The 27,952-nt window shown below is 41.9% G+C and overlaps 1 protein-coding gene across 1 annotated transcript in view; it reads right to left on the reverse strand.

Annotated features, from left to right (window-relative positions):
- LOC141126653 (vomeronasal type-2 receptor 26-like) overlaps positions 1-27,116 on the reverse strand; it is a 141,130-nt gene extending 114,014 nt beyond the window's left edge. Inside the window, exon 1 of the mRNA XM_073612601.1 lies at positions 26,376-27,116. Within this exon, the coding sequence (XP_073468702.1) occupies positions 26,376-27,116 (741 nt within the window). The remainder of the gene's footprint in view (positions 1-26,375) is intronic.
- Positions 27,117-27,952: the final 836 nt, after the last annotated feature.

Consider the following 27,952-nt stretch of genomic DNA (forward strand, 5'->3'; position numbering starts at 1 on the left):
AGTCATTGCTACATATATATTTTGTTATATATATGCAGGGACAAACTCACAGTCTCTTTAGGAAAACACCATGTTTAACGAACAGGATAGTTCCAAACAGAAGAAAAAGGCATCTTGCCATCAATCAAACAAAAATAAACTTCTGCTCTACCTAGCCTTACTGTGTCCGTAGTCTGACCAGTCCTTGGTTATGTAGTAAGGGTCTTTACAAACGCAGAATACTTGTATTCAAAGTCAGGGTTTTTGCAGCCATGCTCCTAGATGCCTCCTCACATGGAGACACACACTCTCTCTGAGAGCTAGGACCAGCTGCCTTAATCAAGACCTGTAAGGAAAACATTAAACGGTCCACGGACTTGGGAGTCTGTCCCACCCAGAGCTCTATCGGACTCCCAATAAAACCAGCCCCGGAACAGACATTACCAACACAGGGTAACGAACTATCCTTCTTTACCCTAAAGTTTTTGCTGGTATTACCTTAGATTGTAAATCTAAGAATCCGTGGAGGAACATATATCCCATCAATTACTTTTCCTGTCATTTCATTCCTGTCAGGCACCCCGCTACAATATATATATATCTATATATCTATATATATAGATATATAGATATATATATATCTATATATCTATATATAGATATATATGTAGCACTAACTCTCGGTGGAGCTGCTAATTTAAGCGGGTCTGTTACCTTCACTCTCCTTCCCTCTGTTTCACCAGCACCAGGTCTAGGGTTCCGTTGAGTTTACCTCTGGACGACACATGCACCAACACTTGAGTACGTTTTCAATGCTTTTTTAAACAATTTTCTTAGGAAGTAGCAGGAAAGAGGTGGAAAGGAAACTGCAGAAGAAACTCAAATATCTTCTTGTAGGGTCTTTGACAAATGTCCTGGTAGAATTTGGATATTACAATAGGATGCGCTCCCCTCGTGGGACACACTCCTTGCTCGCCTGGATAGGCCTCTCTCACTTGCCTAGCAGCCAGTACGTAGCACGAACAAAAGTCTCTGCCACAGACTTGTTTGGGACAAACCCGTACGATCCTCTGCCACAGGATGTATTGTTTTTTTCTGCAATGAACGCCAGTCACAGTGCCTGAACCTTTAAGCCAACCCGGCAACACTATGCTGTATAGTTACTTTAGGATACGTCCTCCAACCGAGTCACCAGGCCCCTCTCCAGACGAGCACGTTGCGTGATCCTTCCATGATGGGTTCTCCCCTGGGATCTCCTCGGTTGTCCAGCTTCTTCCCATGGGATAGACAGCTCAGGACCATTCCTCGGCTGCTGTGGTAGGCCCCAGACAAGCCTCTGGGCCCACCCCTGTGCCACAGCGACGTGGGCCTCCGGAACGGAGGACCATGAGATAGCTCTCTAACGCATACCTGTCGGCCAGGAGGGCCAGCAGGTGGCTGTAGAACGAACCTCAAAAAATGGCGTCTGTCCCATAAATACCCTCGCTAAGAATGCAACTCGGAGGACCACCTCAACCGAGTTGTCCCCGGGACAGAAGAGCACCTATACGCTTCGACACATTGCCTTTCCAACACTAACCAGTGATAACAGCGACTCCCACCGGTCAGTATGGAAACACACACAACGTCAGCCAAGCTGGAACAGAGACAAACTTAACTTATTTAGTGAACAAGTTACTAAATTTACCTAACATGTGGTAGATCACAAATCTACCAGCGCTACATATATATATATATATATATATATATATATATATATATATATATATATATATACATACATACACACACACACACACACACACACACACTGAAGCAGGAAGCAATATACATTGGCCCAGAAGTGAATCTGTACACAGTAAGTAGGTGTGTGTTTTGAGGCCAAACCCTTTAGACATACACACGTGACCCACACAAACACCACCCCATGTAAAAATAAATCAAAAATGATCTTGAATTTGCAAATAAGGATCATCTCTTCCTCAGAGAACAGTGAGCGGGGCATGGTGATGGGAAGAAATTAGCAGCAGTACAAGCAACTTCCTGGAGGGGCGTGATGACATTCCTGTGTGCTGGCCACCGATTTCGGGAACCAGATATGTGCCACGGGTACATACCTTCACGCACACAGCAGTTGCGCATCTCACATACACAGCGGTCACGCATGTAGATGCATTTGGTGCATCTAGCTGCAGGAACCCAATTTTTATAGAAATTAAAAGTAAAGCAGATGCAGATTTCCAGGACTGGACTAACAAATGTTTATAGTGAAAGGCAACTGGTGTTTTCTATTAAACAAGGTCTAAATGGGCCATTGACATGCATCACAGTTGAACTTAAGAATGTCTTTGCAAAGTTAAACTAAATTAAATCCTTTCTTTTTTGCTTGGGGATAGAGTGCAGAGGGATTAGAAGACTTGACAGTTTTGGGGATGTCTACACCCCTGATAGGGTGAAGACACCTCCCAAATTTTGCCAGTTTCTTCTTCAAATTTATTCACTTCCTGTCCCATAGCCAAGCAGGAAGTGAGGGTTAAACCCTACCAATGTCTTTCCTTGGGGACACACAGGTCAATCTAAATAGCTTCTCCATTAGGGTAAATTGCACTCTAGCATTTTGCTGTGTACACCCCAAATTATTAGGTATCTTGGACTTTGGGGTTTATTTACTAAAGGCAAATCCACTTTGCACTACAAGTGCACTTGGAAGTGCAGTTGCTGGCGATCCGAGGGGGACATGCAAGGAAAATAAAAAAAATCAGCATCTTTGCTTCTACATGATTGGATGATAAAATCACCAGTGCTTCCCCTCAGATTTACAGCGAGTACATTTGTATTGCAGAATGGATTTGCCTTTAATAAACTCCAAAATACCTAATAATTTGGGGTGTACATAACAAAGTGCTAAATTGCAATTTGCCTAATGGGGACACTAGTTAGATTGACCTGTGCATCCCCAATGAAAGACATTGGTAGGGTTTTACCCTCACTTCCTGTTTGGCTATGTGACAGGAAGTGAAGGCAGTTTTTAGGAAAGGGACACAAAGCCCAACCTAAAAAAAACAATCATTTGGTTTCCCTCAAATGCCCACAATTAGAATAGGATCGTCTTGAGCTTGATTTTAGCTCAGTGCTCTAAATCAGTGGTTCTCAACCCTGTCCTCAAGTACCCCCAACAGGCCATGTTTGCAGGTTTACCTTCATCTTGCACAGGTGCTTTAAATCACAGTCAATGGCTTGGTATTTTGGGCAGCTATTTAGCTAAGATAAATTCCCAAAACATGTCCTGTCGGGGGTACTTGAGGAATGAGGCTGAGAACCACTGCACTAAAATGGAAAATTGAATACTTACCTCTCTGTAATTTTCCTTCCCTGGTTCCTATCCATGGCAGCATACACACAATCCATGCATATGCTACCATGAAGGCACCAGGAAAGAAGGTTTTAGACAAATCACACCTTTTTTTGTTTTGCCATGCCAATCAGCCTAGTTAAGCTGCAGCTGGGAAATCTGTTGCATGAAACTTCATTTAGAGGGGGGGGAGAGTGTAAAATGCATTACTTGGATTGAGCATGCATCTGCAAAACAAATTATTAACAAAACATATAAGACATAAAAATTTGCTACAAATTTTATTGGTCAACAAAACAGGACTTGGAAAAGAGCAAGGAAAGCAAAAAACACATGGATGTTAATTTGAGACACTAACAGAATATGGTTTTGAGGTCTGACCATTTTGCAAAGGAAAATATAGGAGTTAAAAGGACTGTGCCCACAAGCGGACAGTCTCTTAAATGATTTAAACATTTAGTAGTTACAACAGCTTGAGGAAGATTTTGCAAAATAATACAGCACAGACAATTAAATCAAAGTGAAACTAACAACCTACAAACACAGATTAACAACATCAAAAATATTTCAGTCAAAAATACCCCCCCCTCCCCCCCAAAAAAAATAAAAAATAAAAATACTTCCTCTAAAATACATCTGTTTTGCAAAGACATAACACACAAAATACAAAGAGAAAATTCATATGTTACAAACTCTATAAAAACACCCAAATATACGCTCTTGCCAGCCCCACACACACACCATCAAGCAATCTTGCCTCTTTTCCTTGTCAAAAGAAGTTTATTGAGTATACAATGTTATAAAGATACATAAAGTAAGTTTACAAGGATCTATAAAGTAAGCTCATTGTTTTACAGTAGGGTTTATATAGGTAAATATCATGAAATTTCAAATATTAAACATTGGGTTCACATAAACCTAAATTAAAGATATATATCATTTCCTTAGTTACTTTTGTAGGTATTTAAATGATTTATACCTACTATACATATTGTTTACAAGTAGAGTGTATATAGGTCAAATAAATTCTGATAATGAGCTTTAATCGTAAGGTGGAGAAAAGGAAAGAGAAAGAAGAAAAAGGGTTGAAAGGTAGAGGTATGGTCCACAAGGTTGTCCCGCTCGTCAGTTTATTATTCTTTTTAGTTCTCTTTGAAGCCTTAGAATGGGTGTCTCTGTAAGTCATTTAATCTGTTACCATGGCAACAGGACAGAGTCATTGAAGTTTGACAGGAACTGTTGTTTTATCCAAGGATGCCAAAGTTTTTCAAATTTTGGAATTTGATTTTGATCGATGGCTACCATCTTAGCATGGGACATTGTATTATTCATTCTGTGAATTGTTTCTGCTAGTACCAATGTAGGAGATTTCCATGCCTTGGCCACTGTTTGTTTTGCAGCCGTTATTAGTTGGATCATAAGTTTGAATTGAGAGAGTGTTAACTATTCCGGTTTTAGATTAAGTAAAGTTAAATATGGATCTGGTTGTATTATTTTTTTAAATATTTTAGATGCAATCACGAAGACTTCCTTCCAGAAGGTTTGGATTACTGGGCACGTCCACCATATGTGTAAATATGTGCCTATTTCTGGGCATCCTCGAAAACAAAGAGTTGAGGTATTAGGTGAATATTTTGCCACTCTAGCGGGTACAAGGTACCAGCGAGTTAGGACTTTATAATTTGTCTCCAGTGCTAAGATGTTGGGTGAAGATGACTTAGATGTGAGCCATATGTTAGACCAGTCCGTGTCTTCTAAAGTTCGTCCCAGGTCCTCCTCCCACCTCTGAACGTAAGAGGGTCTATTAAGATTTGCTACTCCATATAATTGATTATAAAGTGATGAAATTGTACCTTTAGCAAATGGATCTTTTGTACAGATTGATTCAAAAATGGATAATTGGGATAATGGTGTATCTCCCTTTAGGAATGGTGTATAGAAATTTTTGATTTGGAGATATCTAAATATCTCAGAGTTTGGTAGATCATATTTTTCTCTAAGCGATGGGAATGAAAGGAATGATTTAGATGCTATGAAGTCATTTAGTGTCTGAATGCCTGATGTTGTCCAAGCTTTAAAAGAATTTGGGTAGATCCATGCCGGATAAAAGGCCGGATTTCTGATAAAAGAAAGGAGAGGATTGTGTGGAGATTGTAACTGATATTTGGTTTTTAGTTTATCCCAGAGAGATAAGAAGTGTTTAGTTATGGGATTATGAATTTTAAAGCGGTCTTTAGGATCAAGCCATAATAAATTTGATATTAATAGAGGGTCATTTTCTGAAGCCTCTATAAATACCCATAATGGGATTTCCTGTTTTGCATGGTATTTGGACAGACTGGCCAAATGTGCTGCTCTGTAGTAGTTAGTAAAATTAGGGTATCCCAGGCCTCCTTTATTTTTGGGAAGATGTAGTGTGTGTATAGGTATACGTGGTTTAGAAGAGCCCCATATAAACGAAGTTGCTCTTTTTTGTACTATTCTCAAAAAATAGGAAGGAATTGGAATAGGGAGGACTCTGAATAGATAAAGCAATTTGGGTAGAATTGTCATTTTGATTGCATTAATCTTCCCTATCCAGGATAAAGGAAGTTGCGACCATTGTTTTATTAGATTTGTGATCTGTCTTAATACAGGAGGATAATTGGTTGAGAATAAGTCAGAATGAGATGCTGTTAAATGAATTCCAAGATATGGGATTGATTTTTCTGCCCATGTGAATGGGAGTGCAGCCCTAGCCGGGATCAATTCCATGTTTGTGAGTGAAATATTAAGCACTAGGCATTTCTTAGGATTAATCATAAGGCCGGATAGGGCTGCAAATCCATCAAGAGCTGGTATTAAGTTAGGACCAGAGACCTGTGGTGATGATAGAAAAAGTAATATATCGTCTGCAAATATACATAATTTGTGTGTAATACCTCCTACTTCAATGCCAGTTATAGTTTGGTTTGTTCTGATGTATTGGGCCATGAGTTCGAGTATAAGGGCAAATAATAAGGGAGATAATGGGCAACCCTGTCGGGTACCTCTTTCGATATTAAAGGCTTCAGATTTGTATCCAGCATATTTTATATAGGCTTTGGGTTTATTATATAATGCTTTGATCCATGTTAAAAAGTGGGGTCCAAAACCCCATTTTTGTAATGAATATTGCATATATTGCCAGGATACTGTGTCAAATGCCCTCTTAATATGGAGAGATAGAAAACATAAAGGGATTTTCCGTTTTTTAGCAATATGTGCCAATAACACTGCCCTGCGTATATTATCGCCTGCCTGTCTATTTGGCATGAAGCCTACTTGATCTCTATGTATTAATTTTCCTATAATGCTATTGAGGCGTTTTGCTATTATTTTTGCTAATAATTTAATATCGAGGTTTAACAGAGAGATAGGCCGATAATTCACACAGGAAGTATCATCAGAAAGGGGTTTTGGGATCATACAAACAATTGCCATTAGTGTTTCTTGCCGAAAAGAATGTCCATCTAGAAGTTTGTTAAAAGTTTCAGTGAGAATGGGAGAGAGTATTTCTGAGAATGTTTTATAGTATAAAGCCGAGTAGCCGTCTGGGCCTGGTCTTTTGTTAAGTTTTAGGTCTTTTATGGCGTTAGCAACTTCATCTATAGTTATAGGCTCATCCAAACTGCTTTTTTGATTCTGAGATAACTCAGGTAAGGTTATTTTTGAGAAGAAGGATTCAGCTTCTGTAGGATTAAATTCATTGTTTGTCTTGTATAAAGTTGCGAGATGTGAGTGAAATTTATGGCCTATTTTAACTGGATTACAAGTGTAAACATTTTTTGATAATTTCAAACGTATTGGTTTGAAAGATTTGTTAGTTGAATTTAATGCCCGAGCCAAATATGTACCTGGTTTGTTTGTATTCATGTAGAAATTGTGTTTGGAGCGTTTGAGGGATTTATCAACTGACTCAGTGAGAAATAGATCGTATTCCAATCTAGATTTTTCCAGATGAGATTTTGTACTCTGAGATGGATTATCTTGAAATGATATGTAGGCTGCATTAAAATTGAGTTCTAGTTTTTTTGCTAGATTTTTGCGTTCCCGTTTAAATAGTGCCATTTGTCTTTGTATTGTACCACGCAAGACAGGCTTATGAGCTTCCCACAGTGTTATTGGGGAGATGTCTGTTGTATTATTAATTGATATGTATTCCTTTAAAGTTTGTTCAATGGCCATCTGATGTGGTGGGTGTTTGAGCATTATGTCCGGTAAGTACCACGTTGGGTTATGCGCTTTTGGTATGGCTGAGGCTATAGTAGTGTATACTGCATTATGGTCAAACCACGGAATCGGAATTATATCTGATGCAATAATTTCTGGTATCATTCCTATTGTTAGAAAAATATGATCTATTCTGGTGAAGGTTTGATGAGGGTGCGAGAAATAAGTGAATTTCTTTTTCATTGGGTTACTTTCTCTCCATGAATCTACCAGATTGTATTTGGAAAGAAGTTGAGAAAAAGGTAATCTAGAGGTTATTTTGGATGGTGTAAAAGGTGATTTATCTAGAAATGGGAAGAGGACCTGGTTCGAATCCCCACACATTATCACTGTTCCTATTTTGTGTGTATTAATCACTTGTAATATATGTGAGAGGAATGGTGTAGGTTGTTTGTTAGGAGCGTAGTAGGAAATCACCGTGATTGCTGTATCCATTATATAACCCATGAGTATCAGGTATCTACCTTCTGGGTCTTTAATTTCTGATGATAAGGTGAATGGTGTGGATCGGTGAAATGCAATTAGAGTTCCCCTTTGCTTGGTACAGGCAGAAGCCGTGTAAATTTGTTGATAAAAAGGAGAAATATATTTTGGAGTAGAATCTTTGGTGAAGTGTGTTTCTTGGAGGCATACTATGTGAGCCTTCTTGTTATGGAAAGTACGGAAGGCTTTGGTCCTTTTTTGAGGGACATTTATTCCCTGAACATTCAGGGAAAGTATATTCAGTGGTGCCATGGCAATAGATCAAATAGTTTTGACTTACTTTTTGTTATGCAGAGCTGACTGCGCAGATCAACCTGTGTGGACTGAAGAGATGAATAGATAGAAAAGAAACCAGTGAATTCTGGAGTAAAGAGTAAACAAAAAACATATGAGATTAGATGATACATTGTATAAATTATTTTTTGCAAGTAATCACAATTTACCCGTGAAAGAGAATAAATATCTCTCTCAGGGGAATAAGTGCCTTCGTCACACTCCCACATAATATGGTTGGGAGAATGAGGAGGGCTAATGGGGGTACACGGATCTTCCGCTTACAGGAGAGAAGTGCTATGTCAAAAGACATCAAAATGATGTTTCATTAATTGGAGTGCAGAATATAGTTTTTGTTGAAATTATTTATTCCAGGGTGGTTGTATATGGTTAGTCTTGCCCTAGGCTAAATAATTCAGTTAGAAAGGTACTGTTAATAACTTTGGTATTGATGAAGATAGTTTGCATTATTTTGGGATTTTAACCCTTTTAGAGTAAACAATTACATATTTTATTCATATGTAACTGTTTAGATATGTTAACTCATAAAATTGAGGTTGTATTGCTTCAGATTAGAATAAACAAAAACATAATTCTAGGAACTAGTTAGGTAATAATATATTTGTTTTAAGAAAAGAAAGAAAAAGCTTCCATTACTTCTGGATTATTGAACATATTTGTCCTAAAAAGTAATAAATCTATTGTTATTACCTGATAATATAAAACTGAACAAGAATTTCTTTATTTCACTTATATATTCTAAGGCTATATGAATCAGAAGTAATAAGAAATATAACTGGAATGTAACATGATCCCACACAGTGTGTGACTATCAGAATGCAGTTACATTCAGTTATAAATATAGGTTTTTTATAGAGAACCATCTCTTAGTATAATAAATGAAGAGATATCAGGAATTAGGATGTCAGTCCATTGAATCTTCTTGGTCCATGGATGATGTGGCATAACGGCCTCTTTTGTGAGAATGATGATTCCCATTTTGTTCTGAAATTTTCTGGGTGCTGCCTGAAGGTGAAGATGATGCCATTCTTCTGCGTGTGGGAGAGTTGCTGCTTGTGGGTTCTGTCAGATTTAATTTTAAAAGGGTTTGTTGTAGTTCATCTGCTGATCTGCTTCTGTAAATTGTACCTTGGTAGTTAAATCTGACTGAAAAGGGGAAGCCCCATTGATACATAATGTTGTGGCGTTGCAGTTCCATTAGTTGGGGTTTCATGGATCGTCTTTTAGTAATAGTAAGTTGGGATAGGTCAGCAAAAATTTGATAATTGTGTCCTTGAAAATTAAGTTCCTTTTTTTCTCTTGCAGCAATTAGTATTTGTTCTTTTGTTCTGTAATAATGAAATTTTGTGATTATATCACGTGGGGGTCCATCTTTCTTTTTGGCTGTGAGGGCTCTGTGTACTCTGTCCAGTTCTAAACGTTCAATAGGGATATCTGGCTTTAGTTCTTGTAATAGAGCAGTAATAGTAGATTGCAGGTCTGTCACAGTTTCAGGTATTCCCCTTATGCGCAAGTTTGAACGTCTGGCTCTATTTTCGTAATCTTCGAGCTTAGTTTGAAGTATTAAATTCTCTTTTTTTAATTGTTCCAATTCTGTTATATTTTCTTGGGTTGTAATTTCAATTTCATCCATTTTTATTTCTAAGGCTGCGGTGCGGTTTCCCAGCTCTCTTATTTCTTTGGTTAAGCTTTTTGTTATTTGGTCTGAGGTTTGTTTTAAAGCCTTATGAAGCATCTTTTTAAATTGTAATAATATTACTGGGGATACTGAGGAGGCTTGTGTAGAAGTTTGTGAGAGGATTTGTTCTGTATCTGACTCAAATGGAGAGTCTTGCTGTGACATTTTCTGTCTGTGAGAGCGCCCTGATGCTGTATCTTGTGAGGTGACTGGAGCTGCTTCAGCTGCAGTGAGTGCCTGTGAGCTGTTTGTGAGGTGATTTTTATTTCTGCCACGGTTTCCTCCCAGTACCATATTTCCTGCCCAAACTTTCACAGTTTGTTCCCTGGGGCAAAAAGGTTCAAATGGATACCTTTTGAGCCTGCAGGCTCCGCTTTGTCCTTCTCTTCTCTCCTCAGCGGTGTGGAGCTCTAACAATGCATGTCTGCTCCGCTAGGCTCCGCCTCCTGCCCCCTCCGCCTCTTTTCAGGGCAAGGTAAAAAATGCTATCTGCAAGCTTTATATAACATAGGTTTGTGTGCTAATGAGGCAATTGAAAAGACATGCACAGTCCATGAAACACACAAAATGCAAGTTCAACCAATGTAGACACCCAACTTCAAAGTGGGTACACCTGTTAAGGATGTCCTTAAATTAGTAACCCAAAAAACACACTCTCTGAGCATGGCCAGAAAAATCCAAGTGCTGTTCACACACAAAAAGCACCAAAAAAAAAACAGTCCCTAAGCATGCCCAGAACAACCCAAATGCAGCTAGCACAAAATAGGCCACCCCCTGTCAAAAATTAAGTACATCATCCAGCATGCTACAAAATTACAGATGGGACAAACACCCCCCGGTCCAGGGGGGCAAACAAAGAGCCTAACATGGGCAAAAGTTATACAACAAATACCATTGCAGTCTATGGAAACCGACTTGTTAATTTTTCGAGTCCCCACTTGTCTGGCTTATATGGAAACCGACTTGTTAATTTTTCGAGTACCCCCTTGTCTGGCTTATATTCTAGTTATTGGCCTTAAAATGGGTAGGGAGGCCCAGGTCCCACCCTGAGGGACATATATGTCAGAAACCATGAAATCAGACCGAGACAGAAGTACAGTTAAATCACACTTGTTTAATAATAAAAGTAAAAAGAACAAACGTAGTCAAAACATATCCAAAGTTCAGTAACCGGAATGGATAGTCAGCCAAGCCAGAAGTCAGGGACCAAAGTAGTGGAACAGCAAGCAGGATTCAGAGCCAGAAGGGATGTCAGCAAAGCCAGTCTTTAAACAGGAACGCAGGAGATGTTTCTTGTGATGCTGACCAAGGCGAAGACATCGTTCCTCTGGACTTGATGGCTTAAGTAGGCAGTACTGACGAGCAGGATATAAACAACAGCTGAGTAACTGTGGCGAGAGATGGGAGCTGGAAATTAGCCGACAACTGAGCGGCCAGCTCAGAGAAGGAAGGGCTGAGCCCAACCCTGACAATATCACCAATTTGGACAACCCCAAAAACGGAACAAGGAGAAGTGCCTTTAAAAATGCAAAATTGCTTAAAAGCTAGTAACTTGGGGGGGCTTACTCTGGCTGTAAAGTGGTGCATCTGTAGCAAGTATCCAAAATGCTGCTTCAAAGATTGTACGGCTTTAGAGAAAACTTACAAATCTACATTGCAGCTGCAAGATTTCAACCCAAAATACCCTGCCCCCAATACATACAAGGCCATTTGGGTCTGTTAAGGCTTAAAAAGGAGAACCCCCACATGAAAAATACCACTCCAAACTAAAAAAATATTGTGCCCCTCCCACACACTAACAAACCCCTAGCTAAACACGCAGCAACCACCTTGTTACCATTTTCAGGTGGACGAGGGCCTCTTCCACACAACTCTAGGCTGGGGTTGTGGAGGGCTGCAGATAGGGGGCTTTACGCAATGTGGAAAACCCCTTTAAACTAGTGGGTACAAGGTGCTTTGTGGTTGGTATTGGGCTGAGCCCAACATGCCCCAAAGGCAGCCAGCTATGTTGAGTGTATGTGGCTTTGTATGGTTCAGGAGGGGGTTGGGTGATCGCTCTTCTCGCCCCTTTCCTAGATGGCCCTGTTGTATGCTCTGCAAAAGGATGTGGTTTGGATTGGAGAAGGCAGCTCACAGCCTTTGGAGAATGGAGTGGAGTGTGGAGTTCCCCTTTAAAGCAAAAGCTAACCCAAGGAAATCGTATGCATTAGAGGGGGAAGGTTAAATGCCCGCAACGAGCGCAACAGCCGCTTGCGCATGCGCATTGCTTACATTGTTCTTACGCAGTTCTAAACGTACTTGTGGGCACAGCAGGCTCTCTCTGAAAAAGTTACTTTCTCATTCTATTTTGGGCATATTTGTCACTTGGGCAGCTGTTAGTAAACTTCCTCACATCACCCCATAATATTGGCACCTCTGTCTTCTGTCAATGTTGATTTGGAGATGCCATGCGCCATGTCTATAGTGGCACAGATTGCATTCTCCCGTGCGCCGAGATCACTATAGTAAATGGGGGATTTGCGCTCTGTTACCGGCGCACCATTTCGTAAATATGAAAATGTGCGTTGCGCCTCGCCGTGTGCCTCTACTGATGGCGCACAGCTTTCGTACATTACCCCCAAAATGATAAATGGTTTTCAACATTTTTTACAAATAAATATGTGAAAAGTGTGGGGGGCATTTGTATTCAGCCCCCTTTACTCTAACACCCCTAACTAAAATCTAGTGGAACCAACTGCCTTCATAAGTCACCTAATTAGTAAATAGAGTCCACCTGTGTGTAATTTAATCTCAGTATAAATACAGCTGTTCTGTGAAGCCCTCAGAGGTTTGTTAGAGAACCTTAGTGAACAAACAGCATTATGAAGGCTAAGGAACACACCAGACAAGTCAGGGATAACGTTGTGGAGAAGTTTAAAGCCAGGTTAGGTTATAAAAAAAATTTCCAAGCTTTAAACATCTAATGGAGCACTGTTTAATCCATCATCCGAAAATGGAAAGAGCATGGCACAACTGCAAACCTACCAAGACATGGCTGTCCACCTAAACTGACAGGCCGGGCAAGGAGAGCATTAATCAAAGAAGCAGCCAAGAGGCCCATGGTAACTCTGGAGGAGCTGCAGAGATCCACAGCTCTGGTGGGAGAATCTGTCCACAGGACAACTATTAATTGTGCACTCCACAAATCTGCCCTTTATGGAAGAGTGGCAAGAAGAAAGCCATTTTTGAAAGAAAGCCATAAGAAGTCCCATTTGCAGTTTGCGAGAAGCCATGTGGGGGACACAGAAAACATGTGGAAGAAGGTGCTCTGGTCAGATGAGACCAAAATTGAACTTTTGGCCTAAAAGCAAAACCCTATGTGCGGCGGAAAACTAACACTGCACATCACCCTGAACACACCATCCCCACCGTGAAACATGGTGGTGGCAGCATCATATTGTGGGGATGCTTTTCTTCAAAAAGAACAGGGAAGCTGGTCAGAGTTGATGGGAAGATGGATGGAGCCAAATACAGGGCAATCTTAGAAAAAACCCTGTAATGCCCTGTACACACGGTCGGATTTTCCGACGGAAAATATGCAATGTGGAGCTTGTTGTCGGAAATTCGGACCGTGTGTGGGCTCCATCGGACTTTTTCCATTGGATTTTCTGACACACAAAATCCGTGTGTGTTTTGTGTGTCAAGTTACCACAACATGATTATTATCTTGTATTATTTAATCTTAAGGAGATTGCTTGGTGTTGGTGTCCCTTGTTAATTTCGCATTGTAGTTTTGAAATGTACCTGCCTCCTCACAAACAAACTGTCCTTTTTGAAGGAAAACACACATAGGCGAGTATAATAAATCAAACCAAAAATTTATTAAGGGCTCATAACCAAAGAAAGAGGGAGGCAACGCTGGAGAAACAGCAGTAAATGGCAAAGCCTTGGGCCCCCAGGGCACACATCAATTATTTCCAGGCAAAATTGGTGGCCTGAGGAGTCCATATATAAGGCAGTTCAATCTGGTCCAGAAGTCCAAGAGAATCATCGCTGTGGTCATACAAGAGCCTGCATCTTTTGTCAAACCAGACTGAACCCAGGGCCATCACTCTCTGGTTTTCCTTCCACGCTTCCTTCCATGCTGTGTGGTGGAGTTGAGGCAGGAGGAGGAGGATGATGCAACTCACTCAGGTGGGTATTGGGTGTGATTTTGCCCCTCAACCCCTTATTTAATGTTTGATAAATGAGTTCCTCACACATGAGGCATTGGCCCTCCTGCATTTCATGCAATTTTGTGGCAGCCATGGAGGCAAAGGCCTCTTCACGAGTGGGGGTGGCTCTGAGGGACGCAGAAGCCTTCTGAATCAGCCTGAGTGCTGAATCCTCCATGTTACTCCCCTTCCTGGGTCTTTTGTTTGGAAGGCGGAGGGGAGGAACCTGCAATTCTGTCAGGCTCCTACTGGGCCCGGCCTCCTCCTGGCTGCCACTTACCCCTGCCTCCTCCTGTGTGCCACATTCCACAGCCTCCTCCTGGCAGAGGTCTTCCTGTGTATGAAAAAGGGACATAGTTTTAGTTTTTTCTTCATAAATCACACACAATTTTCATCTCATGACTGTTGCAAATTGAATGTTAACAAATATAACAGATTATCATTCTCACCCCAGCATTTTTCATTCTTGTCCAAATTATTTTTGCCCACTACTGTCTATTGATATGCAAAACACTTTATTAAATCAGCAATTAGTGATCAATAATAACATCTAGTAAACATCATTTATTTATTGACCAGAAATCTGTAGAAGAATGCTATACCTGACTCCAGCTGGGCTCCTCCACTTCTTCCTGGCTGAAAGTCCCAGGTTGGACATCGGAAGCCTCAGCTGGGGTGGAATGGAAGATAGGGTGGAAGGAAGAGTGGAAGGAAGAGTGGAGAGGGGTTCCCTGACTTCAGTCTGGTCTGACAGAAAATGAAGTCACTCATAAATCACATAAATGTCATCTTCTGCAGCTCCTGATCTCTGGGAATCCTGGACCTTCTTGCGCTCCCTAAGATAAGTGCTCCTCAGGCCACCAATTTTGGCTTTTAAATAGGGGATGGTTGCTGTGGGGACCTCCGGGCTTCACCAACTCCAGCAGTTTCTCCAGCACTGCCTGCCTCTTTTGTTTATGATTATAATATGAATGTTTCACCTGCCACAGACAGGGCAGCTCATTGTAATTGTCTATGAACAGGAGGAGGAAGTTGTGGTCATTGAAGCCATCCATTTTATCTGCAATACACAAGACAAACCCTAACGTCAGGCTAAAGTCTCCTAATCTTGTCCCAATATAGGCCACAATCTATAAGCAGTATAGGCCCAAGTTTAAATGTTACCTTCGTTATCATGATTGGCGCTTCCGATACTCCTTCCTCCGCTCACAGATCGTACGTACTACGCATGCGTGTTACGCTTTATATACACTGCGCATGCGTGAAACTCCGCCCACACCTGACATTCTTTCTAGTCTATTCCCCGTCCCTTCTCCTTCGGCGCAGTGGGGAAGAGCACATAGCGGAGACACAACAGGTGCGTGCTAATTACAGCAACGAGGAGGAAGGCCCGGAGCCAGAAACATCAGGATCCCGGAGGAGACGATTTAAGGCCTCAAATATGTCCTTTGTGGAGATGGTCGACATACTGAAGAGGGCCGACTATGACGGGAAGTATGGACCTTACCCCAACCCCAATGTCAGAAAGGTCAAGATCATAACTAAAGTTGTAAAGAGTCTGCACAAGAATTTTGGGGTATGGCGATCCAAGGATCAACTCAGGAAGTGGTAGTCGAACACGATCAGTATAGAAGGATCAGGAGAGTGCTGCAAAAAAGTAAGTAGTTGTCCTGTGTTCCTATTCTTTATTTGTATTACGTTCGTGCTGCTCCATGTGCTTTTCTTTATACTGTTGTACAGTTTAAAATGGCAACTTTCACGTTCATGGACACATTATTCGTTCGTAGGAAACATTGTTCATTCGGCCTATAAAACACCTTGTTTTGTCCAGATGCAGTTCAATACATTTTTTCTGACCTACTTCTCTTAAAATAATTTTGGTGTCTAGATGGGTTTGTAACTAGAATGAAATGGAAAATAGATTCTGTGCATGGAGAGGACACTCAGCAGCTGTTTACACATCTGAACACTGGAGCACTTGTGTGGGACACAAGAACACCCTTTTTATTAAGGGGTCCCACACAGGTGCTCCAGTGTATACTATAGGGGTGACTCCATCTGTGAAGCTTGTACAAAACAGGTAAGTATTCAAGGTTGACAAAGGCAAACAATATTTCTTCATCTTGGAACTCTGCCAAAACAGACAATTGTACCCCACTTCCAGGCAATGTTTCATATTCCTATTTCTGCCATCAAATATCTGTGTGCTAAGTATACCAATTTTTTTTTACATTGGGGAGAAAAGACTTGGAGGACACCACTCAAAGTGCCCAGATCCTGATCGGGGAGATAATGAGGTGTAATAGGGACTTGGAAAACATCAAGCAAAACATCAATGATATTCAAAACAAAATGAAGAACATCATTGATGTTTTAAGGAGAATTTAAAACCCCTTGAAATCCAAGATTAGTCCATTTTTTTTGTCCGGAGAATTTTATGAGCTTTTTTTGGCATATTCTCGAAAAGCCAAATTTTGAAGATGCACACAGTGTGTCAACATGTGCTATCTGCCATCACGGGAGATCAATGCGTGCGTTTTGGGGGTGCAACCCCTTCCTCAATAATAAAGTAGCTGAGAGGAAGGGGTTGCACCCACAAAACACATCCCTTGATCCCCCATGATGGCAGCTAGCACATGTTGACATTCGGCAATTTGTGTGCATCTTCAAAATTTGGCTTTTCCAGGGGTGACATCACCCCATTTGAACGCAATATCATACACAGTTTGTAAATACTCATGTCTGATATTGCCTTCAATTTCTATAAAAGTTGAACTTTGTAAGTTCCAGATTTGTGTATTTCTTGTTGGTTTTAAACATGCCTGTTTTACCTTAAAAGGAGATTTCTACTTTTAGTAATGTGATTATGTTATACAACAAACATGTTGGTTTGTTTTAAAAACCTTTTATAAATGCACATGTGATTGTGCTTGTATTAAAAAGATTGATAATCAACAATGTGTGGCTTCTTCTTTCAATGCTCATAAACATTTTTTGTAGTAAAGTTGTTGTTTTCAGTGACAATGGGTGTTATTTCCTAAGGGCAAATCCACTTTGCACTACAAGTGCAGTTTCAGTGCAGTCTCAAGTGCACTTGTAGTGCAAAGTGTCTTTGCCTTTAGTAAATAACACCCAACAGTGCTTTATAATTTTACAGAATCAGGCCATTTTCACGACTCTCCAAATTTCAATCATGGTCAGCTAAAAGAAACACAAGCAGTAAATGTAAGCAAATATTTGTTCAGTTTAAAAAATGTTTTTATTTAAAAAATGTCTCAGACATTGTCTGGCATATTGATGGCCCCCCTACCCACAAAGTATTCCATGTATCTTATACGGACCTCGCGGGCACTCAGTGGGGGCAAACCAGGACGGCCAGCTTCAAGCGCCGTCAGGGTTGGTTCATTGAGTTTAATTCCGGCTTCAGGCCCAACTGAGCCAGCATAGTTCACAGAATTTCTCCTTAAAAAGTTATGGAGAAGACAGCAAGCCAGGATGATGTGATTGAGTTTATACTCCGCCATGTGTATGGGTGTAAGAAATAGGCGGAACCGGCTGGCCATTATTCCAAACGTGTTCTCCACCACACTTCTGGCTCTGGGCAACCGGTAATTAAAAACCCTCTGGTCCGGGGTGAGGGTCCTCATAGGGAATGGCCACATAAGATGGTCCCCCAGCACAAACGCTTCATCCGCAACGAAGACAAATGGGAGTCCTTCCGCATTGTCTTCTGAAGGTGACAAATCCAAGCTGCCATTCTGGAGACTCCTGTAGAACTCCGTCTGGGCGATGACTCCACCATCGGACATCCGGCCATTCTTCCCCACGTCCACATACAGGCACTCATAAGTAGCCAACACCACCGCCAACATCACAATACTATTGAACCCCTTGTAGTTGTAATAGTATGACCCCGAGTTGGGTGGTGGGACAATGTGGATGTGTTTCCCATAAATTGCCCCTCTGCAGTTAGGAAAGTCCCACCGCTGGGCAAAGTGGGAGGCCACAGTCTGCCATTCCTGTGGGTTGGAAGGAAACTGTGGAGTCAAACAAGAAAAAAAAAATCACTTTGCACATAAACATGGAAAGCATATTAGACACAAACATTCTTGGCCAACATCAGTATTAAATTTTATTAGGGAGTATTTAAAGACAAAGGTATATGGTCCACCTATCAGATTCCCCCCCCCCCCTTTCATGGGCCATTTAAATACATTTATGGGGAGGATGTTTTGAACAGGTAACCCTCTCCACTCCATTGAGAGATGAATGGCTAAATAATGTGTATTACTTTGGCCAGCCCCTCCTTACTTACACTATTGGCAGCCCACTGGACAGGTAAGAAGTGTCATAATACAAAGAGATAAATACACACTGTACACATTTTTACATTCTGCTATTACCTATCAAGATAATAATAGGATACAAAAACTTTGAACATTACCATTTGAAAGTATTCAGGCAGGCCCTTGCACTACATGCTTTGGGGAATTCATCCATAAATCTGACCACAAAAGAGGTGGGTATAGTGTGTATGGGTTTGGCAAAGTCAGCAGACAGAGGATTGGTATCAGCTGAGTTAGCAGTTGGGGGGAGGAAGGGTTCCAAATGATTTTGGGACCCAAAAAAAAAGCCTCTGGCACTCTGCATGAATTTCAAGCACACATCACAATCTTCAACATTTTAAGGGGTATTTAGGGTAAAGCACTACTATGGAGCTGACAAAATACATTGTTAAGTGACTACACGAGGTGAATATAGGCCCAGGAGAGCATGCTGGGGAGGTTAGTGAAGGCAAAAAAAAAGTACCTAAAAATCCAGCATGCATGAGGACAAAGGGGACATTCACAGCATATTACAATCATGGTAATTAGGGAATGAGGAAAGAAATACAATATAATATCAAATATTAAATACAATAAAATGTGATGTTAAAGGATAAATCTTACCTTAATATATTCTTTCTGCAGGACCTGGATGATGGCAGAACAGGTCTCTGGGATAATGATCCCCAGAGCCTGGGGGGAGATGCCTGTCGAGAACTTGAGGTCCTGCAGGCTTCTCCCCGTCGCCAAGTACCGCAGGGTGGCAACTAACCTCTGCTCCGGAGTGATGGCTTGCCTCATGCAGGTATCCTGCCTGCTGATATAGGGGGTCAGCAAAGCCAACAAATGGTGAAATAGGGGGTCCGTCATCCGGAGAAAGTTCCTGAAATCATCAGGATTATTCTCACGGATCTCACGGAGCAAAGGCATATGACAGAACTGGTCACGCTGGAGCAACCAATTCTTGGTCCATGAACTGCTCCTCGCCCTGTTCATGGACTGGGCTTGTATCAAAGTAAGGACCCCAACACCAAGCCCCCGCACAGCACAAACTCTACGATGAGTACGTATACACAACATGGCTAGAAAACGGTCGGCTGGTCAGAACGAAGTAACAGAACGCACTGAAGAACAGCAAGGCCTGTGAAGAGCGACCTGAAAATCAGTAACGAATGAACAAGAACACAATGAAAAATGAATAGTAACTCGCTGCACGCACTGAAGACCAGATACAAACCCACAAGCACAAACTGAACAGCGGAAATACGATAAGAAAACCACGAGTCTGAAAAAGCGCGAATCGTCTCTCACCAAACTTTTACTAACACGAGATTAGCAAAAGGAACCCAAAGGGTGCCGCGCTTAGTACTGAACTGCCCTTTTATAGTCTCGTCGTACGCGGTGTATGTGACCGCATTCTTGGCGTGTGTGACCGTGTGTATGCAAAACAAGTTTGAGCCAACATCCGTCGGAAAAAATCCATGGATTTTGTTGTCGGAATGTCCGATCAATGTCCGACCTTGTGTACAGGGCATTAGAGTTTGCAAAAGACTTGAGACTGGGGTGGAGGTTCACCTTCCAGCAGGACAACGACCCTAAACATACAGCTAGAGCTACAATGGAATGGTTTAGATCAAAGCATATTCATTTATTAGAATGGCCCACTTAAGTCCAGACCTAAATCTAATTCAGAATTTGTGGCAGGACTTGAAAATTGCTGCTCTCAGACGCTCTCCATCCAATCTGACAGAGCTCAAACTTTTTTGCAAAGAAGAATGGGCAAAAATTTTACTCTCTACATGTGCAAAGCTGTTAGGGACATACCCAATGTCAGGGCTGGGCTTATCCCTTCCTTCTCAGAGCTCTGTGCTAAGCTGTCGGTTAATTGCCAGTACTCTTCATTCCACAGTGACTCACCTGGTCTTCATGTCCTGCTCGTCAGCTAGTTCTGCTGGCTATTTAAACTGCCTGGATCAGATCTCATGTGCCTGGTCAACATATCTGGATACTCTCTCTGTGTTTTCCTGCCTGACTTCCCTTCTGGACCAGAACAGGTATTCGGAACAAGCCAGTGAAACAGGAATGCAGAGATCCGCATAGTGGAGGCAGTAAACAGGTTCCTGATCCTGTTTACTGCCTCCACTATGCGGATCCCTGCATTCCTGTTTCACTGGCTTGTTCCGAATACCTGTTCTGGTTACCGAACCCTGGCTATGTTTTGACTACGTTTGCTCTGTTTGTACCATTTTTTAAAAAAATTGTGATTTTTACTGCACTTCTGTCTCAGTCTGATTCATGGTTCCTGACAGTAGGCAAAGGCCATGAATTCAAAAGATACAGGCAATCCACTTATTGGTAATATTTTTTCCAGATTGGATGAGCAGAATCACAGCATGGATCAGTTTTACAGGTTTTTCCCCAGCGATTTGGGGGTGATCTAGTTCAATGCAGAGGGCTTCGCAACCAGGTTGGGATATACTTTGAGATGCTGCCCCAGGCATTTCCCACGGAGAGAAGCAAAGTAGACTTCGTGATTTCTTTGCTTTCTGAGAGAGCCTTGGCCTGGGCAAACCCTCTATGGGAGACACAAAACCCTGTCGCCCTGAGTTACCCAGAGTTTGTGGCTTCCTTTAAAAGGGTATTTGACTTTCCCGCACACTCCACCTCTGCTGCCAAGAGCCTCATGTCCATCAGAGTACAAGAACTGTTGCCGATTATGCCATTGAATTCCGTACTCTGGCAGCAGAGTTTGCTTGGAACAATGAGGCCCTTGTGGCTGCTTTTTCTCATGGTCTCTTGGATACCATCAAAGATGAGATAGCAGCCCGAGACATACTCACTGAGCTGGAGAGGTTGATAACGTTTGCCATTCTCGTTGACTCCAAACTCTGAGAGAGACCTTCCTTTAAGGAGTGTTTGCAGAAGCCTCCTGTACACTTGGGCATGAGCTTTGCAGTCCCACCCTTGCCTCCCTCACCTCCCTTGCCTCCTGGTACCGAGTCTGCCAGTGAAGTAGAACCCATACAGTTGGGATTTACAGGTCTCTCTGCAGAGGAGAGGGCCTTTAGGAGGAGGGAGAGATTGAGCCTTTATTGTGGCCAGGCAGGTCACTTCCTTCAGTCTTGTCCTACCGGTCTGGGAAAACGCTTGCACCTGAGGTCCTGTAGGGGACAGACCTTAGGTAGCATTGTTATGTCCCCAGTTATCCAGAAGGATAAGCCCTGGTTCCGGTTATTCTTTCTTGGTCTTTGTCCATTGAGATACTGGCTCTAATCGACTCTGGGGCTGCTGGCCTGTTCATAGATGGTGTCTTTGTGTCTAAGCACTTGATTCCACTGCAGCTCCGTGCCACTCCACTTGCCATTGAGGCTATTGATGGGAGACCTCTACAACCTGCCCATGTGACTCATGAGACTGCACCGTTGACCATGGCCGTAGGGGATAATCCAATTCCAAGTCATTTTCTCAACTCATTTCCCAGTCCCCTGGCATCTTCTCAGTTGTCCAGCTTCTTCCCGTAGGACAGACAGCCCAAGACCATTCCCTCGCCACTGTGGTAGGCCCCAGACAGGCTTCTGGGCCCACCCACACGCTGTCTGTCCCATAAATACCCTCTCCCAAAATGCAACTCGGAGGACCACCTCCACCGAGTTATCTCCGGGACAGAAGAGCACTCATACGCTTTAACGTGCTGCCTTTCCAACACTGACCCATGGCGACAATGACACCCACCGGCACAGTGTGAAACTACATGCAACACAGCCAAACTGGAATAGAGGCTAAATCTGACTATGTATGAAACAGATAACCCACTAAATTTAAAAATCTACCAGCGCTACATACTCCCCCTACTACAATAGATGTTGTTCTCAACGTCTGTCAAAATAGGTAGGTATTTGAACTTAGAACTTGGATGAGGAAGAAGAAAAGACAGTATAGAAATATACAGTTTCAACATTGATACAAGGACATATTCACATTTGCAAACGAAATCACATTAGAACTGTTACAAGTCCCACTATCTATCTAGCTGAAAAGCCTAACAGCTTGATAAGAGATCCAATTGTTCCTGAAAAAAAAACAAAGTTAAACACACACTAGATATGTCTAGTATCATCACTAAACAGTTTAGGAGCAAAGCCTCATTCCAGAAGAGGATTGACACTCTCTTCCCACATATTTTCCTTTTAATGGAAATTAACTAAAGTAAATTGAAAAGTCCATCCCTATCTTTGAGTGAATTACATCCTATCTATAAAGAAAATCCAGCTAGCAAAAGTCTTTGGATTTGAAAACGCTGGGATGAATATTATCTCTTGACCACGAAGATCTCCAAACGCTGACACTTTCTAACTACATACCCCAAAGTTCTTTTTCATAATCACCAATAAAACCGAGGATTGGCAATGTCAGTTTCCTAGTTTATCCACGGTAGTGATAAAGTACACAACATTGTCTTTTCCAGGTCTGCAAATGACCACTTTGTCAGCATAGATGTGCCGACTATAGTTCCAGTGTAGGAAACATCCACTGAAGCGTTCATCCATGACAACAGAATACCCAGCTCTCCAGAAAGGTTTTGGCACAGACAAATAGTCCCAAACAGCTTCACTGTACCACTGTTCCCGGTTGGCCTCAATTTCCTGAGTAACATAGGGAAATTCCAGACCATATTCTGTGGCAACTCGTTTGGTGAGCACTCTCTGTAAACATGCAAGTTAAGGTAAAGGTCTATTTTTCCCCAAACCAGGAGGCACACAAGAATTCGGTGATTTACTCACCATAGATGCGACGGGTGTCGGAAGCAAACTAGCAATTTTAGACAATGTCTCTTTGGTTGTACTGTGCGGGTCCACACAAGGTGATGTTCTCCCAGAACTCAGGGCTGTCCATTCTGAGAAGGTTAAAGCAGAAGCAACATCTTCACCCTGGGCCCACAATAATTCCTGTGACATTATCTCAAACAAATCATCATCACCGGAGAGATCTGACACAGAATCTATCTCCGAGTCTCTCAACTCCTCTGCTGGCAAATATTTACAAAGAGTCCCAGATATGTTCCCCTTTGATCTCTCACCCGTTCCTGACGTGGACTTCTCCGGATCCATGTATTTCTTCATCTCCGGTTCAGGTAGTCTCTGGGGTAGGTCTCGACCATGGCTGTGGGAAGCCTTCACATATCCCACCTTCCTTGGAACAGGTGCAACAGGGATAGGTGTAGTAGACGTGGAAATAAAGGTGATGTCCGTTGATGAAGTGGTAATAGCGACATCTCCCTTAGGAACACTCTCGGTAGTAACAGGCAAGATCAAGGCCTGTTGCTCTCCAACAGCAATGGTAGCAGCTTCTACTGTGGCAATACCTGTAGCCCAATCCACACGATAAGCACGGGGAGACATGGTAGGTTGCTCCATTGTGAACAAATATCCTCAGCACTGCAAACATCGAACAAATGGACGGAAATGTATGGCCAGTCCTTCACACTTGTGGCAAAGCATGCACAGCTCTTCGATATCTCCAACATTGTATAGCACGAACCGCCCCTGCAGCTTCAAACGAATGCCGGTATCTGTTAGCAGGGTTCCGGTCAGCATAGCTTGTAGGGAACATCTTAAATCCCATAGTTGACGGTACCAATGGAAAAGAAGACATGGCTGCACTCTGATCCTCTTAGCACGATCACAAGGCTTCTCTTCTCCTTTGGTGCCAAACACACACACACGCGTCCCAAGTAGGTAACAAGTAGGTTAGGCTCCTCCCACTTGTTCTTCTGATCACGTAGCTCCCGGGCTTTTACTTCTCACCCGCAGCCTACGCAGTCAGAAATAAAGTCCTGCAATTTAACCCCTTCTTCTCCTGGAAAAAATAACAAAGTCCAGAAATTCCTTGTTGTTTGGGAAGCACAGATTAGGCCACGCCCTACGTGTTTCGTCATTGGACGTCTACAGGAGTAATGACGAAACGCGTAGGGCGTGGCCTAATCTGTGCTTCCCAAACAACAAGGAACAGCTGATGGTTAACCAGAAAACTCTGTCTTTTTTACTCATTATGCGCTTTTAAATTGTGAGTACCGCTCTGCTTATTTTAATAAACTTTTGTTAAAACGGTCTTACACTATGGGCACCCCTTCTCTTTTTATGTGATATATCACGATCCCGAGACTGCCAGGAATTGCCGCACAGTGGCACAGACTGTGACTGTTTGATACTCCAGCAGGGGTGAAGAAAGCTGGTGAGTGGCTGCACATTAAGAGCACTGGATCTATACGGCACTTCTTTGCAGTATTATCACCAAGAAAACTAAGAGCACGATTACTACATGAAAAGTTTATGTTAAAGAAAGATTTTTTTACATATGTGCACTACAACTGAAGGATTTTGCACTTAAAGTTGGACATTTAAGCAATAATTTTTCTCACCCTTTTCATTTTTCACCTTCCCTAATCCCATCCCCCCCCCCCATCTTGGTTTGGTTTTGCCTATTCTAAGCACTTTGGTATATATGATTGAATTAGCTACTTATTGAATGCGTTTTTGCGCCTTATATTTCAGGTTTCATTTTATTTTATTATTTCCACCGCAATTATTAATTTGATTTTTTATGAGAGGTGAACACAAAACACTAAACATGGGGTATTAAGAGGAACAGCGCCACACCCATTCCTTACACTATTCAATCTAGCTGTCTCCACTCTATAAGGTGACTGCATACTGGGGGCAGCAGTTCCAATCCCCTTATTTTGACTTTTATTTACGTTGATTTCCACTGCGCGGGTTTTCTATTACATCTTCTAGCCCAGGACCATTCCCTCGCCGCTGTGGTAGGCCCCGGACAGGCTTCTGGGCCCACCCATACGCTGCAGTGACGTGATCCTCCCGGTCGGAGGACCACGCGGTAGTACTCCTAACACATACCTGTCGGCCAGGAGGGCCAACAGGTGGAACGAAAAGAAGCCTAAAACATGGCATCTGTCCCATAAATTTCCTCTCCCAAAATGCAACTCGGAGGACCACCTCCACCGAGTTATCTCCAGGACAGAAGAGCACTCATACGCTTTAACGTGTTGCCTTTCCAACACTGACCCATGGCGACAACGACACCCACCGGCACAGTGTGAAACTACATGCAACACAGCCAAACTGGAACAGAGGCTAAATCTGACTGTGTATGAAACAGATAACCCACTAAATTTACCTATAAGCGGTAGATTAAAAATCTACCAGCGCTACATATATATATGTATATATGAATCTGGACTATGTGAATGTGTCTCCTAGCATGGTATATACAAAGCAATTAGTAAAAAATTAAAAATATTAAATTAAAAAAAGGTGATCACCTACATAGTAAAGCCACATTCACACTTGTGCGACTTGTGTGACTTTGGACCCCAAGGTTGCATGACAAGTCACACCCCATGTTTCCCAATGAGTACTATTCATATCTGTGTGACTTAACATCGCAGCTACTTCAAAGTAGTTCCTGCACTACTTTGGTCAGACTTTCATGTGACTTGAGTGTCATAGGCTTCAATGTAAACCCTCAAAAGTCACATTAAAGCCACACCTGCATATTACACATGCGACTTGTATGCGACTTTGTAGAGCACAGACAATCACCTTGGTCAAAGCCAAAGTTGCACTCATCCAAAGTCTCCGCAAAATCGCATCAAAGTCACCTCAAGTTGCACCGTAAAGTCGCAATGGAAATAACATAATTTTGAAGTCATACAAGTGTGAATGGACTCTATGGGGGATCTCACTTCATTCACATCATTCTTATATAATATAGGATGAGATCATAGTAATATAAACACTTACTTTATGCTGGAATCCATTTTGTTTAGATTTATTCTTCACCATGTACATGTCATATACAGCCCTGGCCATAATATGTACAGCAAGGTTTGCATAGATAGATAAAGGTGAATCATAAGACAATATGGGTGACCGATCTATTGAATTAGGACAAGGTCTTGGAGTAAGCTTAAAGAGTTTTTTAACAAAGTAATTTTTGTGTAGATTTGGGGAAGCGCACTCATAATAAAAAAGCGAAATATCTTCCAGTATTGGGTCATATAAGTGTTTAGGAAACATGCTATGATTATAAATATTTTTCTCTAGGTTGGATTTTGGTGACCATGCAAACATGAAGCTGCAGTTTACTACTTTATAGTCACGCTGATTCACAGTATTTATTTTACTCCATGATGGTGGAAAAATAAATGTGATAGTTCCTATAACAGAGGGTATATGAGAAGCAAGCCGATGAAATCGGACTGTGTAAGATCCACACACTATGACAACTTTAGCTGTTGATTTACTAATAGTCCTTATTTTCTGAATATCATTTTCAATATTCTTAATGAGTGGAATGATATATTCTGTGCAGATCCCATGTTGGCTCATCATCTTACTCAGTTCTTGGGACTCCTTATCACCGCTGCCATCATCTGATGAGAATATTCCAACCCAATTCCACCCAAAATGCTGCAATAATTTAAGAATAGCGGCATAACGTGCCCGGTCATCTGGTGTCATACGGAATAAAGTTGGATACATTTTTCCATCACTCAGGGGAGTGTCAATGACTCGATAAGTGATCTGGATAAGATGTTGGGAAATATTTTAATGGGATGTTATTATTCAAACAATGGAAATATGAGAAATAAAATATATAAATGGCACACAAAGATCTCTTGTCATAGTACAAGAAGTACTTATCAGAATTTATACCATAGAGATCTAAGTATATGACAGCACACAATGCCTACTTACCTTCTCCAGCCTCACATCCAGTCCTTAGCCTAGGTTCACATTGGAGCGATTTGTCATGCGATTTGAGAGATCAAATTGCATGACAAGTCACAGCCTATTGGCGGCAATGGCACTGTTTCAATCGTTGCGACACTCATTTTGCGGCGCTGCACCGATTTGCAAAAGTAGTTCCTGCACTACTTTTGCCGGTTTCAGGACTTCAATAGACATCTGTGTATGAAGCTACAGATATCTATCAAGTAGCATCTGAAATCGCGCTGACCTTGCTGCTTTGAAAGCGCGCTACTTCAAGTGAAGTAGCTCGTTTTCAAAGTAGCATCAATGTGAACCAGGGCTTAAAGTGCTTATAAACCCCATTCATGAAATTTGACCTAGGCACATATATCTGTAGTGTTTACTTATCTCTCTCCAAAGCTCTAAGTTCCATGTCTTTCTGCTGCTCAGCTCCTTTGTTATCAGCAGAGTCACTTCTGACAAGTTCTCCGACACACGAGATAGCAGCTGAAAATATGTGTTGGGGGGCAGAGATGTGAAGAAGGGCAGAGGACACAGCTCTGGGGGGGTTCATGTGAAGGGGGGCAGAGGACACTATTGTGGGGGGTGATGCGAAGGGGGGCAGA

The sequence above is a fragment of the Aquarana catesbeiana genome, linkage group LG01, assembly GCF_042186555.1.
Source record: "Aquarana catesbeiana isolate 2022-GZ linkage group LG01, ASM4218655v1, whole genome shotgun sequence".
In the NCBI taxonomy this organism is placed as follows: domain Eukaryota; kingdom Metazoa; phylum Chordata; class Amphibia; order Anura; family Ranidae; genus Aquarana; species Aquarana catesbeiana.